The 17,966-nt window shown below is 42.6% G+C and overlaps 1 protein-coding gene across 1 annotated transcript in view; it reads right to left on the bottom strand.

Annotated features, from left to right (window-relative positions):
- The window catches only part of ube2e2 (ubiquitin-conjugating enzyme E2E 2), a 30,464-nt gene extending 12,925 nt beyond the window's left edge, over nucleotides 1–17,539 (bottom strand). Inside the window, exons 1-3 of the mRNA XM_023980119.2 lie at nucleotides 17,424–17,539; nucleotides 15,328–15,512; nucleotides 13,057–13,107 (exon numbers count right to left, since the gene is read on the bottom strand). Coding sequence (XP_023835887.1) covers nucleotides 13,057–13,107; nucleotides 15,328–15,506 — 230 coding nt within the window. The 5' untranslated portion in view covers nucleotides 15,507–15,512; nucleotides 17,424–17,539. The remainder of the gene's footprint in view (nucleotides 1–13,056; nucleotides 13,108–15,327; nucleotides 15,513–17,423) is intronic.
- Between the last annotated feature and the right edge of the window lie 427 nt (nucleotides 17,540–17,966).

Here is a 17,966-nt window from a genome sequence, read left to right as displayed (position 1 = left end):
AATAACATTTGGGATAAATGTTTGTGGGAAGTGCTGCACAAATGAGGACATTGAGAATCCAAATGATACGCATGAATCAAAACAGGCTGTGTTAGCTTTCAAACAAGTGCCTTGGTGGAGTGCAATAAGGATACATTAACGTGAGATGATGTCTGAGGTCTGGAACAGAGCATGTTACCTTCAGTCACAAAACAAAACGACCCCACTTCATTAGAACATGCCTAGTTCAACAGATGCTACACTATTGTCAATAGCAGATGAGGTGAAACATTTGAAATCATGTACAGGTGTAGGATCTCAGCTTGACCTATATTGTCACAGCAAAATAATCCTGCCGCAAAAGGATTTTAACGTTTAGTCCATAATGTTGCTTGATGAGTGGTTAGGCTATTAGCTGGCCAAAAGTAGCTACATGAAAAGTGCAATACTGTTAATATAACCATGTGTTTGTTTATGTAAATCAATTCTCAGCAACAATTGTCACTTTGACAGAGCTCCAGAGTTCCTCTGTGGAGATAGAACCTTCCAGAAGGACAACCATCTCTGCAGCACTCCACCAATCAAGCCCATATGGTAGAGTGGCCAGACGGATGCCACTCCTCAGTAAAAGGCAGATAACAGCCCGATTTGGAGTTTGCCAAAAGGCACCTAAAATACCCTCTCAGACCATGAGAAACAAGATTCTCTGGTTTGAAGAAACCAAGATTGAACTCTTGGCCTGAATGCCAAGCGTCACGTCTGGAGGAAACCTGGCACCATCCCTACAGTGAAGCTTGCTGGTGGCAGCAGCATCATGCCGTGGGGATGTTTTTCAGCGGCAGGGACTGGGAGACTAGTCAAGCGAGGGAAAGATGAACGGAGCTAAGTACAGAGCGATCCTTGATGAAAACCTGCACATTTACTCAGTACGTTGTTGAAGCACCTTTGGCAGCGATTATTTATATTATACACACATACATTTGCAAAACAAAAAAAACGTTTGCTTTGTCATTATAGGATATTGTGTGTAAATTGATGAGGGAAAAACGATTTAGTCAATAGCACACAGATAGCGATGTTGGCTAGAGCGCACCTCTAGAGAAAACCATCAAAGTTAAATGCAATTATCATTATTTTTTGGTACATGGGAATTTCACTGTAAAATGTTATTTTTTTTATGTGCACTACGTCATTATGCACAGCCTTTTATCTGCAACAAGTCAATTTGATGGAAACTAATCTCTGGTGGGAAAATGAACATATTGCTTTTATGATTTTCTTTTTAATATTTGCATGAAAACCCAGCTATTGTCCCAATACTTTTGGAGCTCACTGTAGATATCAATCTAGAACAGGATTATTTATGTTGGATGCAATTTGAATGGAATTGGTAGAGAGAGATACTGCTCACATGCACACTGATTTAAAGCAACGATAGGCTGTTTATCTTTACAATAAAAAAAAGAAGGTGACCCCCAAAAGCCAGATGGAGATGTGTAAATTAGACAATCAGATATTAGTTCTAATATTCACTGTAGAACAGGCTATGCTGCAGCAAAAAAAAAAAGTTTCAAGTGCCAAAGAACTGCACTCTGTATGAGACGCATGGTCTGCCCCTACCCTGAGCATTGACGATTGATCATGCAGATAGCAGAACAGAGAAATCTGTAGAGAATACAGATTTAGACATTGCATATCATTTAAAGGAGCTGCATATGATGTCTGCATTGGCCGTGCAGCAAAAACGTCCAAGGTGGCTTAGCAGTTCAGACGTCTTTTTCTGTTCCGTATTGTTCGTGTCCTGTATATATATATATTTACACCTTTCTTCGCATATCTTTTATCTATTTTATTATCCAAGAACTCAACTACAAAAGCTTTCCTGCAAAAGCTTTCCTGCAACCCGCTTCACCAATTACAAAAAGTATTATTTACCTCAATCTGAAAATCCATCGTGGAAGCTAGCCAGGGGCTAATTCAGAAGCTAGCCTGAAAGCTAACCAGAAGCTACTCCGATAGCTAGCCAGAAGCTAATCTGTAGCTGCCCCGAAATTAGCCGGTTTGCTGGCTAGCGTTGGTGTTTCAGCTGCCCACGTTTAGTGGTCATCAGCTATTCCTTTAGCTCGATAATCTACCGGCACTTTTGTGCAACGCGACTCGGACCGGAGCATTCCGGGACTRTRTTTCTCTCAGTTTCCCCGGATTCCAGCCGCAGGCTCTGGACACTTGCACCTTGATTTCGCAGCTAGCTAGCTGCAAACCGTGTGACTATTGGCTTACGTCGACCCCGGAGCAAACTCAAATCATTCTGGAGCTAGCCAGCTGAGGAGTTCCATCACCATCCGGACCCGTTTCTTTTGTTGCTGCTGCAGATACGGAACCCCACCGGGCCTTTCACGACTGACTGCCGCGACTGACTGCCGACGTTATCTGCCCGAGGGATTTATCCAACTGGCACCTCCGTCCCGACGTTACCTGAACGCTCATCTGAGGCCCGCTAATCGTTAGCTGTCTTATCGGCTGCTATTTGAACAAGTATATTGGACAACTATTATTATTATTATTATTTATTTATTTTATTTTTTCCTTGGGTCACTATATCTATTTTGCCAATTTGGATTGATCCCCTCTACCACACGGAACCCCACTACACGGAACCCCACTAACCTACCGACGGAAACGCACGAGGTATCTACAAACAGACCTCCATCCTATGCTGCTCCCGATAGCCATATACCCGGCCAGCTGTCTGGATCGCCACGACCCCAACCAACCTCTACTCACTGGACCCTTATTGATCACTCGATTAGCATGCCTCTCCTTAATGTAAATATGCCTTGTCCATTGCTGTTCTGGTTAGTGTTTATTGGCTTATTTCACTGTAGAGATTCTAGCCCTGCTCTCTATACCATATCCAACCTCTCAGTTCCACCACCCACATATGCGATGACATCACCTGGTTTCAATGATGTTTCTAGAGACAATATCTCTCTCATCATCACTCACATAACCTAGGTTTACCTCCACTGTATTCACATCCTACCATACCTTTGTCTGTACATTATTCCTTTAAACTATTTTATCGCCCCCAGAAACCTCCTTACTCTCTGCTCTAGTAGCTCTAGGCGACCAATTCTCATAGCTTTTAGCCGTACCCTTATCCTACTCCTCCTCTGTTCCTCTGGTGATGTAGAGGTGAATCCAGGCCTGCAGTACCTGGCTCCACTCCTATTCCCCAGGCGCTCTCTTTTGATGACTTCTGTAACCGTAATAGCCTTGGCTTCATGCATGTTAACATTAGAAGCCTCCTCCCTAAGTTTGTTTTGTTCACTGCTTTAGCACACTCTGCCAACCCGGATGTTTTAGCCGTGTCTGAATCCTGGCTTAGAAAGACCACCAAAAATTCGACATTTTCATCCCCAATTACAAGATTTTCAGACAAGATAGAACGGCCAAAGGGGCGGTGTTGCAATTACTGGCAAAGACTGCCTGCAGAGTTCTGTTATACTATCCAGGTCTGTTCCAAACAATTTGAACTTCTACTTTTAAAAATCCACCTCTCTAAAAACAAGTCTCTCACCGTTGCCGCCTGCTATAGACCACCCTCTGCCCCCAGCTGTGCTCTGGACACTATATGTGAACTGATTGCCCCCATCTATCTTCAGAGCTCGTGCTGCTAGGCGACCTAAATTTGAACATGCTCAACACCCCAGCCACCCTACAATCTAAGCTTGATGCCTCAATCTCACACAAATTATCAATGAACCTACCAGGTACCACCCCAATTCCGTAAACACGGGTACCCTCATAGATATCATCCTAACAAACTTGCCCTCCAATACACCTCTGCTGTTTTCAACCAAGATCTCAGCGATCACTGCCTCATTGCCTGCATCCGTAATGGGTCAGCGGTCAAACGACCTCCACTCATCACTGTCAAACGCTCCCTGAAACACTTCAGCGAGCAGGCCTTTCTAATCGACCTGGCCGGGGTATCCTGGAAGGATATTGATCTCATCCCGTCAGTAGAGGATGCCTGGTCATTTTTTTAAAATGCCTTCCTCACCATCTTGAATAAGCATGCCCCATTCAAGAAATTTAGAACCAGGAACAGATATAGCCCTTGGTTCTCTCCTGACCTGACTGCCCTTAACCAACAGAAAAACATCCTATGGCGTTCTGGCATTAGCATCGAACAGCCCCGTGATATGCAACTTTTCAGGGAAGCCAGAAACCAATATACACAGGCAGTTAGAACAGCCAAGGCTAGCTATTTCAAGCAGAAATTTGCTTCCTGCAACACAAATTCAAAAAGTTCTGGGACACTGTAAAGTCCATGGAGAATAAGAACACCTCCTCCAGCTTCCAACCGCTCTGAAGATAGGAAACACTGTCACCACCGACCAAATCCACTATAATTGAGAATTTCAATAAGCATTTTTTCTACGGCTGGCCATGCTTTCACCTGGCTACCCCTACCCGGACAACAGCACTGCCCTCCCCTCTGCTACTCGCCCAAGCCTTCCCCATTTCTCTTTCCCCAAATACAGTCAGCTGATGTTCTAAATGAGCTGCAAAATCTGGACCCTTACAAATAGCCGGGCTAGATAATCTGGACCTTTCTTCTAAAACTATCTGCTGAAATTGTTGCCACCCCTATTACTAGCCTCTTCAACCTCTCTTTCGTGTCGTCTGAGATCCCCAAAGATTGGAAAGCAGCTGCGGTTATCCCCTCTTCAAAGGGGGGGACACCTTGACCTAACTGCTACAGACCTATATCTATCCTACCTGCCTTTCTAAGGTCTTCGAAAGCCAAGTCAACAAACAGATTACGACCATTTCGAATCCCACCACACCTTCTCCGCAATGCAATCTGGTTTCAGAGCTGGTCATGGGTGCACCTCAGCCACGCTCAAGGTCATAAACGATATCGTAACCGCCATCGATAGGAAACAATACTGTGCAGCCGTATTCATTGACCTGGCCAAGGCCTTTGACTCTGTCAATCACCACACCTCATTGGCAGACTCGACAGCCTTGGTTTCTCTAATGATTGCCTCGCCTGGTTCACCAACTACTTCTCTGATCGAGTTCAGTGTGTCAAATCGGAGGGTCTGTTTGTCCGGGCCTCTGGCAGTCTCTATGGGGGTGCCACAGGTTCAATTCTTGGACCGACTCTCTTCTCTGTTTACATCAATGATGTCGCTCTTGCTGCTGGTGATTCTCTGATCCACCTCTACGCAGACGACACTATTCTGTATACTTCTGGCCCTTCTTTTGACACTGTGTTAACAACCCTCCAGGCGAGCTTCAATGCCATACAACTCTCCTTCCGTGGCCTCCAACTGCTCTTAAATACAAGTAAAACCAAATGCATGCTCTTCAACCGATCGCTGCCTGCTCCTGTCCGCCTGTCCAACATCACTACTTTGGACGGCTCTGACTTAGAATATGTGGACACCTACAAATACCTAGGTGTCTGGTTAGACTGTAAACTCTCCTTCCAGACTCACATCAAACATCTCCAATCCAAAGTCAAATCTAGAATTGGCTTCCTATTCCGCAACAAAGCATCCTTTACTCATGCTGCCAAACATACCCTTGTAAAACTGACCATCCTACCAATCCTCGACTTCGTGATGTCATTTACAAAATAGCCTCCAAAACCCTACTCAATAAATTGGATGCAGTCTATCACAGTGCCATCCGTTTTGTCACAAAGCCCCATATACTACCCACCACTGCGACCTGTACACTCTCGTTGGCTGGCCCTCGCTTCATACATCGTCGCCAAACCCACTGGTTCAGGTCATCTACAAGACCCTGCTAGGTAAAGTCCCCCTTATCTCAGCTCGCTGGTCACCATAGCAGCACCTACCTGTAGCACGCGCTCCAGCAGGTATATCTCTCTAGTCACCCCCAAACAATTCTTCCTTTGGACGCCTCTCCTTCCAGTTCTCTGCTGCCAATGACTGGAACGAACTACAAAATCTCTGAAACTGGAAACACCCATTCCCTCACTAGCTTTAAGCACCAGCCTCAGAGCAGCTCATAGATTACTGCACCTGTACATAACCCATCTACAATTTAGCCCAAACAACTACCTCTTTACCTACTGTATTTATTTATTAATTTATTTTGCTCCTTTGCACCCCATTATTTCTGTCTCTACTTTGCACTTTCTTCCACTGCAAACCAACCATTCCATTGTTTTTTTAGTTTTTATTTTACTTGCTGTGTTGTACTCACTTCGCCTCCATGGCCTTTTATATTTTTATTTATTTATACATATATTTGTTTGCCTTCACCTCCCTTATCTCACCTCACTTGCTCACATTGTATATAGACTTATATTATTTTTTTTCACTGTATTATTGACTATATGTTTGTTTTACTCCATGTGTAACTATGTGTTGTTGTATGTGTCGAACTGCTTTGCTTTATCTTGGCCAGGTCGCAATTGTAAATGAGAACGTGTTCTCAATTTGCCTACCTGGTTAAATAAAGGTTAAATAAATAAATAAATAAAAAAAATTTAGGGTGATAAGTCCTATGCAGAAGTCAGGGCATTCATACTTCTTGCGCTTCGCGGAGCTGCGCAGAGTTGTTGTTAAGGAAGTTGTCAAGGAAGTGAATTTGTGTTATTACAGGACCTCCCGCCAACCAACCATGTCAATGCAGAGCTATACGGAGCTCAATGGCCTCTGGCATGCCTCCGGAGGCTCCGCAATTGCGTCACACCATCCATATGGCGTCTCCGACCACATTTTCGGATCAAGCATAAATTTGCTTTTAGGCCGTGGCTACGGATACTGAGTTTTCGCCCATGCCCCGCTCCAGCAAACCCTCTTCCTCAAAGCTAAGGAGCCTGATCATGTTTTGCGCATGTGTTATTTTACACAAACATTCGTTTTTCTAACGCAGCTGCTCACACTACCCCTCCCTTCATGTTTTGCTCTTTACTCACCCTCTTCTTAGCCATGATGATGTAGCCCATCTCTACCTCATATTTCTGAACAGTTGAAATAAACCCTGCAGCAATTTGAACAAACATTCGAAAACATATATGATAAAGGCTATAAACTTCTCTGTCTGTCGGAACGGATATTGCAGTTGCACAAGCAGGAAGCAGTCCCTACACTTTGGGAAAAAACAATCAACGTTGTGTGTGATGGCTAATCTTTAACTGCTGCCATATTGTAGTTCCTGTCTGCCTCCTGGTGAGCCTAGCATTGTTTCCACTGCAGTCATTAAGCTGTGGCGCTGAGCCCACGGCAAAAACATATGGAACATGAAAAAAGGTGCACTTTGAAGATGATAGAACAGTCCTCTGCAAACAAAAAAAGTAATGAATAAAAAAAAAATCAGACAACCCCATAGTAGAATGGTTTCTATTTACCTAGTCGGCTTGTTGCTGTGTGTTCTATGCAAGATAAATATTATTCTCGAGGCACATTCAAATTATGGGGAAACATGCATTTTGTCAATGCACAACAAATCTTGCAATAGCTGGGAAAACAGCAGCTTTAATGGCATTTGTTATAAAGAGGGGGATCCCAGCTTTCCATTCCTACTTTTATTTATTTATTTATTTCCTACTTTTATTCTAAATATGCGTTAAAAAGTTCAGCACATGAACGCTAAATGTAACTCGGGTCAATTGTAGGGTAACTTGGGGTAAAACAACACCCTACCTAAAAATAATGTTTGGGGAGTGACTTAGTGTGATAATGGTGATAATGCTTTTTGCTAATAGCATACCTGATAATATGGACATCCCCTCGCAACATTTCCCCCCCACTTCACATTTTTGCAGAGGAAACACTGCAGCTTAGCCAATATTCACAACGATGATGAAAAAAATAACATGAAATTGCTAACTAGACTGCGTGTCGTTGTCTTGCTGCGTTCCACCTCTGGGCAGACGAGCATGTATCCGGACCGGTGAAAATAGTCTGACAGTGGGCGAGTTTGTTTATGCTGATATCGTGGCGAGACTAACTAGCTGCATGCAACTCAGCAGATAACAACTGGCTAGCCTGCCTGTTGGTGTCGCGCTTATGTTTGCAATACTGACAAAGTTTTTACAAAACATGTCAATAATGTATTTTGTGTAAAACACGTAAATAGCTGCATGTAGCCTACTCTACTCCTGAAAGAATAACATGAAATCGGGCTTTTGCTTACTGAGGCATGGAAGGCAATAGTTCAAACAGTTGTGTACAACGTGAAGTGTGTAGGCTACACCAGTGACCAGACAAAGGCGATCAAGGAGGTGGAGCGGCAGCGGAGCACCCAGCACAGCAACTACGTAGGAAGCGGAGTGGCTATGAAAAACAAAAAAAATCTTGCACATGGGCAGAAATATCTGTATTTTTAGCCTGAGCAAATTGGGATACAGAAACTCTGTATCCATAGCCACTCTGTATAATTTAACAGTTCCATTTCACGTCATGCTGTTCATTCATTATAATTTACCAGTTTCTCGCAGTTATTTATCCCGGAAAATGGGAGTGGGTTTGGACGGGAAATCCTGATAACTTGGTTCCCGTTATTAAACCCTAATCTGTAAACATACAGTATTTTGCGCCACTGGGAAACAACCATTATCAGAAGGTCATGGACAGGTTGATATATTATTTAGACAATAGAAGATTTATTAGGTTCATTATCTCTGTGATTGTACAACTTGGAATGCATGAGAACAAATGTCATAAACCATCAACGATCTACACAAATTAGTTTTCAAGTAAATGTTCTGTTCCAGAGTCTCTCATCCGAATCTTGGATATATGCGCTGAAATTTTTGAACGGTCAGCCGCAAATGACAATGATCAAGTATATTTCACAGAGGCGACTGTGGCGCACATCCCCTCCCCCTCATGAATATTGATAACTTCCCCGCTGTGGCCTAGTAGACGTTAAGTCCCCTGGTAAAGCCTGTGAAAAATGGCTCTGAGTTTGTCACTCCCACAGAACCCCAGAGGGCCACAACGCAACACTAATAAGCAGCAGTCACTCAGTCACAGTAGTGGAGATGATCCCATCGTTTAAAGGGGGATGGAGATCAGTGTGGGTATTATTGGTTATTTGCCTCATGGCTCAGAGAATGCATGTCGACAACAAGTATAGCAACAAGCAACCAGTCAACAACACACAATATCATGTTATAAATCCTGCTGATTGCGGACACTTCCTATTGGGCCTGTCTGCCTGACATCATCAAAAAGTGACACACCACCTTGGACGGTTCTGACCTAGAATATGTGGACAACTATAAATACCTAGGTGCCTGGCTAGACTGTAAACTTTCCTTCCAGACTCATATTAAAGATCTCCAATCCAAAATCAAATCTAGAATCGGCTTTCTATTTCCCAACAAAGCCTCCTTCACTCACGCCGCCAAACTTACCCTAGTAAAACTGACTATCCTACCGATCCTCGACTTCGGTGATGTCATCTACAAAATAGCTTCCAATACTCTACTCAGCAAACCGGATGCAGTCTATCACAGTGCCATCCGTTTTGTTACCAAATCACCTTATACCACCCACCACTGCGACCTGTATGCTCTAGTCGGCTGGCCCTCGCTACATATTCGTCGCCAGACCCACTGGCTCCAGGTCATCTATAAGTCTATGCTAGGTAAAGCTCCGCCTTATCTCGGTTCACTGGTCACGATAACAACACCCACCCGTAGCACACGTTCCAGCAGGTATATCTCACTGATCATCCCCAAAGCCAACACCTCATTTGGCCGTCTTTCCTTCCAGTTCTCTGCTGCCAGTGACTGGAACGAATTGCAGCTGAAGCTGGAGACTTATATTTCCCTCACCAACTTTAAACATCAGCTATCTGAGCAGCTAACTGATCGCTGCAGCTGTACATAGTCCATCTGTAAATAGCCCACCCAATCTACCCATCTCATCCCCATACTGTTTTTATTTACTTTTCTGCTCTTTTGCACACCAGTATCTCTACTTGCACATCATCATCTGCTCATTTATCACTCTAGTGTTAATCTGCTAAATTGTAATTCTTCGCTACTATGGCCTATTTATTGCCTACCTCCTCATGCCTTTTGCACACACTGTATATAGACTTTTTTTCTACTGTGTCATTGACTTGTTTATTGTGTTATTGGCTTGTTTATTGTTTATTCAATGTGTAACTCTGTGTTGTTGTCTGTGTCACACTGCTTTGCTTTATGTTGGCCAGGTCGCAGTTGTAAATGAGAACTTGTTCTCAACTAGCCTACCTGGTTAAATAAAACATATTAAAAAATGTTTTTAACTTGTTTGATGAGTGACAATGACAAGGTGAGAGAGCTGTCACAATAATGATAGTCAACTGGAGCTGGGAATGACATCTTACTGCCCTTGTGTTCACATGCTGAAAAAACACCGAAAACAGGCTCCAAACCGCTTGGAACAAATGCAATTTCGAACAAATATTTAGTAACAGTGCTGATGAAAGACAATGTCATATCATGGATGCTTAGGACTGTTATAAAGCAGAGTACTAGAAAGTGATTAGACAGTAGCCAACGACACATCAACCATTACTTTCAACCTTCCACGATCACCTCATGATGCAACTTGCAGGCCATCTCCAGAGATGTTTTATTACAGGATGATAAGGCTGGGAGACTCTCCCCTGCTTAAACAAAAGGGATGTCTGACTACAGGCCTCTCAGTGGGGTGAGCGACGAGAGGAAATAAATCTGCCGGCCCCGGCTCTGTGTGTAATGTGCCGAGCGAGGTGATCTTTTCAACACAACACACACTGTCTTCTGAAGGGGCCAATAGACAGTGACACCACTTGCAGTGTGAAATAAAATGAATAACCTTTGAGACTAACTTGGTCGGTAGTGAGCGATGCGTAAGGCATAAATGATGACATTTACTTTGTCAAGCCTCTTTTTCATGCAAAGCAAATTGTTCTTTTTAGCCCTTATCGACGTTCACTTAAAAAAAGGGTGTGTGGGAGTGATCTACTAAGCTTAAATATGGAATCATTTTAAGATGGTCATACCATGGATCATTTAGCTATTTGATTTAGAATTTTAGGAACCCTTTAGGCACCAAAAATAACTCAATTATTTGATAATATATTGAATTTGGCCTTAACTACCATAAATGCACTGTATAACACATTCATAAATGGCAAAAAAATACAGTAAATAAAAAATCATACGGAATAAGGTTCAAGTGTCTGTCCTATATCTAGGAGATAAGAAAGCTCAGGAAATATTTTAGTTTTGGACACATATTTAAACCCTTATTTTTGTTGGCACAAAACTACCTCCATTCATTTGTATGGGTTACCTTCAGACAAGTCTCATGATAGAACCAAACCTTCGTAGAACAAAACCGCTTCCATGAGAAGACCGATTTTCGGGATGCCTCATGGTCTGACAAAACGCGATAGCTCGGCCACCTTCTACCGCAGATGCGGAAGACCGATATAGGCAGATGCGGATTGAGACGCAGCCCATGTAAAAACAAAACATATCTACCTTAAAGTGACCGATTTTTGTATTTTGTTACTTATATTGACGCACGGGTGCATCAATAGACTCTTAAGGATTATTGAAATGGTCTGTTATACATATTCTATAACCCTAATCAGACCATTATAACAGTGGAAGAACATTTTAATTGGGATGTGTTATAAAAGCCATTTTATTTTAGTTGTTATTGGGGCCGGGACGATACCAGTATCGCGATACTCATTAGTATCGTGGCAAGGAAACAAAACACAAATGGGATTTAACTTCTTTAGGAAAACAGCCCTGATGTTGAAAACAAACATGATGTTGTCATTTAGTCACATGTATTTACTTTCAAGCTATAGCACATAATATTTTACATACAGCAAAAAAAAAAATTCAAGGACAAAAGAGTCTGGTCTGCTTAGTATTTTCATTTTTGTGTACAGAAAAACATATTGCTATACTGGTATCGTCCCGGCCATAGTTGTTATGGGATTAGCATGAATTTGCAGCCCCGGGATACACAGAGAGGATAATCTTTAAAACGCCTAATTGTTTTGTGATCGTGATTATTTTACTTTAAAATTATGCCGCCTTTAATCACTCTGCCTGTGTAGCCTCAAGCAAAATCATTTCCAACGTGACAACCTCATTTTTCAGAGTCCATTTTAACAGATTATTTGAAGTCCTTGAGTAAAGAGCCATTTACCCTTCAGTAACTACATTTTGAATTAGAATGAAAAGGTTACCTATATATATTCACCATTTCAGCAAGGGTGTTACATGAAACTCAGTTAAAGTGATTAGTTCACAGCACCACACACACAACTGTCTGTTTAGCGTTGGATGAGTCAGTCAGGGCCATCTCTCTTTGTTGCTTTATCAGGTGCATATAAAATGAACACAACCAATCTAAAATGGCCAAAAAGCAGCAGTTGCCTTGTGCCTGGCCACCATTTTCTCCAGTAATTTGCATTTGAATGCTGAGACTGAGGTAATTACCGTGCTGTTATAAACAGGCGAGGATAATCAATGACAACGTCACTTTGTGTTCTTTAAGTTAATAAGGCCTCTGCACAACATCCCCCAGGGATGCCTTTTGTCATTCAGCGGCTGATGCACGTGGTCGATCTGCCACTCGCTAGCTGGCCACCATATCTCTCCCTTTAAGGACAGGCAGCAGAACACAATAACCATTGTCTGTTTGTGACAATCAAAACGTTTTAAAATCACATGTTCTCTTTTCCCTTTTTAGATGGGCTTTAAACTGAAATCATATGATCTAAAATGGTATGTTTCCTATACGGTTAGATAAGTAGGCCTACATCTTGTGTTAGGTAAAATAGAACAAACTATAAAAATGTTGTGAAAAGTGCTAGCGTAAATCCCTCTTACGTGTATGATAAACATCTTTAACACTGTAATACCTGACCGCCTATGTAAAACCAGAAAGACTGAAGTCCATCCTTCATTCTTAGAACCAAGAATCCTTAACAGAAATACAGTATATCCTGAAATCCCAAGGCCATAACATTAGCAAGGTGTATAAACATAAATGCTGGTAGAGAGCAATCTTTCCTTACCTGCAGTTTGGAGGTGGGTCGAGTGTAATTTCTGCAAGTTCTTTCTGAATCCTGAAAAACAATAATACTCTGTTTTAATCTTTGTGGCAATGAATCTCTCTAATCACATAACTGAAAAAGCTCCCAGAATGCATTTGACCCCAATGTGATAATGAAATGCACAAATATCATGTTGTTAATAAATCCATAGAACATGATGATACAGGTAGACCAGACCACAAATTGCAGTCATATGAGTTAACATATAAAAATCTAAATTTACCAAATGCCAAGGCAATCCATTGTAGGCTTATTATGTCTAGGGTTGGGCCGATATATGATTAAATCGAATATCGTGATATTTAACATTGGCGATATATTGTGACGTGCAAGACTAGAAAACTGTGCAGTTGTATCAGTTTGGCTGTATCAATGTGTTTAAAATGTCTAAATAAATTAAGCCCCCCCCCCCCAAAAAATGCTAAGATTATTTAATGAGAATGCCACTATATTGTAAATAAGCACAAACATTATACAGTCTGGAATGATTTAGTAATTAACAGCGCAAAAGTATTTTATCAGATATCACAATATTTAGATTAGAATATCGTAGAAGAGGTCTCCCCAAACATCACCCAACTCTAATGGTGTCACACAGTGCCATACTGTTGTTAAACTGACTCTTCCACGAGGAAGCAGCATAAGGCACATTACAAACATGATGAGGCAACCTCTGTTTAAAAGAAGTGCAGAGCCTGAAAGGTTCAAACCTGAAATGATTTATCAGCGTGTGTGTGTTATTACAATAGGCCTGTACAAATGTCAACATCTTTCAATTACTCTTTCAAATTCAACCCTGCAGCAGTCACCTGAGGGAAGGGTTAATAACATCATATAAACATCTTCGTATAAAATGGATGACAAATCACGATGACATGTAATGATTCACACACAACAGTGCAATTTAACCCATCAGTCATAATGTTGTGTCACATCCATCTGTGTTGAACCAGGCACGGGGGAAAAACGCCATGGAAACACATTATACCATCACTGACATAACTGCACCCCCTTTAATCAACAGAGACCTGTGGTGTCCAGTGTTATGGTCGTAATACTAAAACCCAGGGTTTGAGCACAGTGGACTGTCTTATAAGTGTGCTACACATCAGGAAGATGTTCCAAATATCAGGGGTAGTTATAAAAAGCGCTGTAGTCTCAGCCAATCCCTGGCTCGACTGGTTGCATAATTCTATCATCACCTCGCATCAATCTGTGTTTCCACTGGCAAGGCTAGGTGGGCGGCAGCGGGAATGCTGTTTGTGACAACACTAACCACACAGATATGTGATGAATGAAAGTATGGTCATCATCGTTACGACTCAGGCCACCTGACCTTGCTAAGGAAAGCGCTATGAAAATGCTATAACCAAGGATAACCAGGCCAAGTCCAGTGTTTCCTGGTCAACTCTTATCACATGGCCAGGAAAGACTCAGGGGCATAGGGTCATCATAGTAATCTGCCTGTCAGATGAATGACGGGCATTACAGTGTCATGATGCGATAGATGCAACAAGGTGACCTTTCATTACATATGTTGTATGAATTAAATCTAATGGATATATTAATAGCATGAGTGTGACTAGAATACTAATGTCCATTGGACCGGTTAGCGTTATATACAATGAGCCTAAAAAACATTAGGAACACCTGCTCTGTCCATGACAGACTGACCAGGTAAATCCTGGTGAAAGCTATGATCCCTTATTGATGTCACTTGTTAAATCCACTTCAATCAGCATAGATGAAGGGGAGGAGACCGGTTAAAGAAAGATTTTTAAGCCTTGAGACAATTGAGACATGGATTGTGTACATGTACCATTCAGACAGTGAATGGGCAAGACAAAAGATTTTAAGTGCCTTCGAACGGGGTATGGTAGTAGGTGCCAGGCACACCGGTTTGAGTGTATCAAGAAATGCAATGCTTCTGGGTTTCACACTCAACAGTTTCCTAGGTGTATCAAGAATGGTCCACCACCCAACTTGACACAACTGTGGAAAGCACTGGTGTCAACATGGGCCAGCATCCCTGTGGAATGCTTTTGACACCTTGTACAGTCCATGCCCTGCCGAATTGAGGCTGTTCTGGGGGCAAAAGGGGGTGCAACTCAATATTAGGAAGGTGTTCCTAATGTTTTGTACACTCAGTGTAACTCACCACCCTGAGGATAGGAAGGTGCTCAAACCTGCTCCACTTAAATACATCTAAACTGAGCCAGATTCAAGGTTTACCTCTTGGCACTGGTTGAGAGTTTGGCAGCTGTTTTACTGGAGATCTTGGTCTCCTTCTTTTTGGGCTGTGCTTGTTCCCGCTCCTGTTCTGGGGGTACTGATGATTCTCTTTGTTCGATATCCGAGCTCCCCCCACTGGTGCTGGGGCTGTCGTCCGGTCTCTGCACCTCACTGGACATCCTGGCCTTGGGAAACAGACACCAAACAGCACAGCTTTATCTTTCATTATGTTTTCTATACAAAATAAATGAGTGGTGTAATGGTATGTTAGCCTTCGCAGGCCTTTTCAAAAAAATTACTTTGGGGGGGTACTGCCGGGTACTGCCGAGGTTGCACAGTCTATCATGTTACTAGTCATTGTGCTGTTTTGCAGGTTAAGATTAAGATGCCATTGCCTGCCATTGTGCCCTTGAGCAAGGCACTTTGGTCAATTGACTGTATTGGTCAATTGCATACAAGGTCCAACCAAAATTTGATTTCCGCTTTTAACCCCTCCGAAAGACACACATACAGGTTTTTGCGGGGAGAGGTGCGGGGGGCTGCCACACTGGGCGCCCGGGGAACTGTTGTTGTGGGGGGGTTAAGTGCCTTGCTCAAGGATACAACAGCAGGCAATGGCATCTAGGATTTGATTTAATACCAGCAACACTCCGGTTGCCAGCTCACTTCCCGCCGGACCCCAGATACAAACTGGCAACCATCCAGTTGCTGGCTCATCTCTCTAACCACACAACAGCAGCTACTTGCCTCCATTGTGTGGTTGAGTAGAACAGAATACTTGATTGTCCTAGCAGGCAGACCTTATTTTCACAACAGGGTAATTATGTAAGTCTGTTTCACTTTGCTGATTAATAAAGAAGGCAAGGTGGTGAAGCTATTTGCGGTTCGTCAATATTTTGACAAACTCCTAAGATCTCAAACTCCTTCATGAAGATCCAATATTACTGTTTTAACAAACCACCTACACATTTTTGGAGTATGAAAGAACAATGCTTTCAAGATGTCTTGACTTGAAAAGTCAAGTGTCACCGGCCTACTGGCAATATAGTGTTATGTAAAACAATTAATTCAATATCACCACATGAATCTTTTCAGTAGTTGACCACATCGATTGATGGAACATAGATCGAAAGAGACACTAGCCGATAAAAATCAACTAATCAGGGAGTTGAGTTCAGTAGGCTAAAGAGACACTAGAACAGTAGGCCTGTGCCTCTACAAAGGGCATCAGATGACTGAGATATCGCCTTAGGCTTTGATGACAACAATGTGAGGTAATTTTTTATCTATCACGGTCAGTGATACCAGTTTATATTGTTTCGAATAAAAGCCCGGGGAATAGGATTTACCGTTACGGTGAAAGATGCAACCGGTTAGTAGTGCTTAACCACTATCTTTCCCGGGGGTGTTATGATAAGGACATCAACGCTATGTGTATCCACTCGCCAGACATGTATCAACTTGCAAAACAGGTGTGAGCTGGCAACGTTGGGGAAATTATACCAATTCTGAAAATTGATACAGTTACATTTATCAAAGATGACGCGCATGTTGACTCTATGGGCCTCAATAAATAGGACACAACAATGTATCACTTTCTTCTGTCGTTGTTTCGGACCCAGCTGAGCAATTGGTCAACACAATTTGAAAGCCTCCCCCTGTCCACTGAAAAAAAATAAACAAATAGCATGTGCCCGCGACACAAATAGGGCTGTCAAAAAAACAATGCATAACAAACATCAATAACACTGCAGGGAAAAAGTAGCACCCGCTGTGCCATGTCCTGCCATGGGGAATTTAAATGAAGAGGCCTGAGCGTTTAAAACTCGGCAAAATATGCAGAGAACATCACGTTTTAGAGATTCTTCGACAAGGCATCAAGGGCTCGTCAAGGCCAGTCGACGCGAGGGCCAAATGAACGGCTTGGAAATGTGTGAATCCAACGTTTCTCAAGTGTCCACAATAAGCCTTGAGCTGCTCAGGCACAAAGGGAGGCACGTCCCACACACCCTCATCGGAAAATGCCACTTTCACGGGACATTTACTTAGTTTCTGTACACATACCATGGACAGTTACATGCGTGCAAAAATATTACCTGGCAGCTGACCGTCGATGCTGTATTTAGAATTCAAATCCCAGGTGAAAAGTATATCCACACACACCGCAGTCTGCTCGCACTCGTGTCCTTGCTATTTAACTGAAGGTAGCAACTGAAAAGCGATTACAGAAAACTGAAGAAGCCGGACCGCCTCCACGCGCGCTCTCATATTGCGCGCGCCGCTCGTGCACGTATGATGGTCCCAGTCGCCCGAGATGAAACAAATCTGTATGCTTTATCACAAAACAGTTGTAATATTCAAACAGCAAAGATAGAATTGAACTAGTCAAACTACTCAATGTTGGATGTCGGATATCTGAAAATGATGGACCCTGCAGGTCGAATGAGCAAGGTAGGCTATGACAAAGTGAGTGTACATCAGGAAACTCAACAAGGCATGGCATAACACCCTGGGCTGGGTTTCCCAAAAGCATCTTAGCACTAAGATCATCTTAATTATATTGAAACTAAATGGACGAAAGATGATCTTAATGCTATGATGCTTTTGGGAAACCCAGACTTGGTCCACGCATAGTTGTC

Source organism: Salvelinus sp. IW2-2015, linkage group LG35 (assembly GCF_002910315.2).
Source record: "Salvelinus sp. IW2-2015 linkage group LG35, ASM291031v2, whole genome shotgun sequence".
NCBI lineage: Eukaryota > Metazoa > Chordata > Actinopteri > Salmoniformes > Salmonidae > Salvelinus > Salvelinus sp. IW2-2015.
This window is presented reverse-complemented; position numbering and strand designations above follow the sequence as displayed.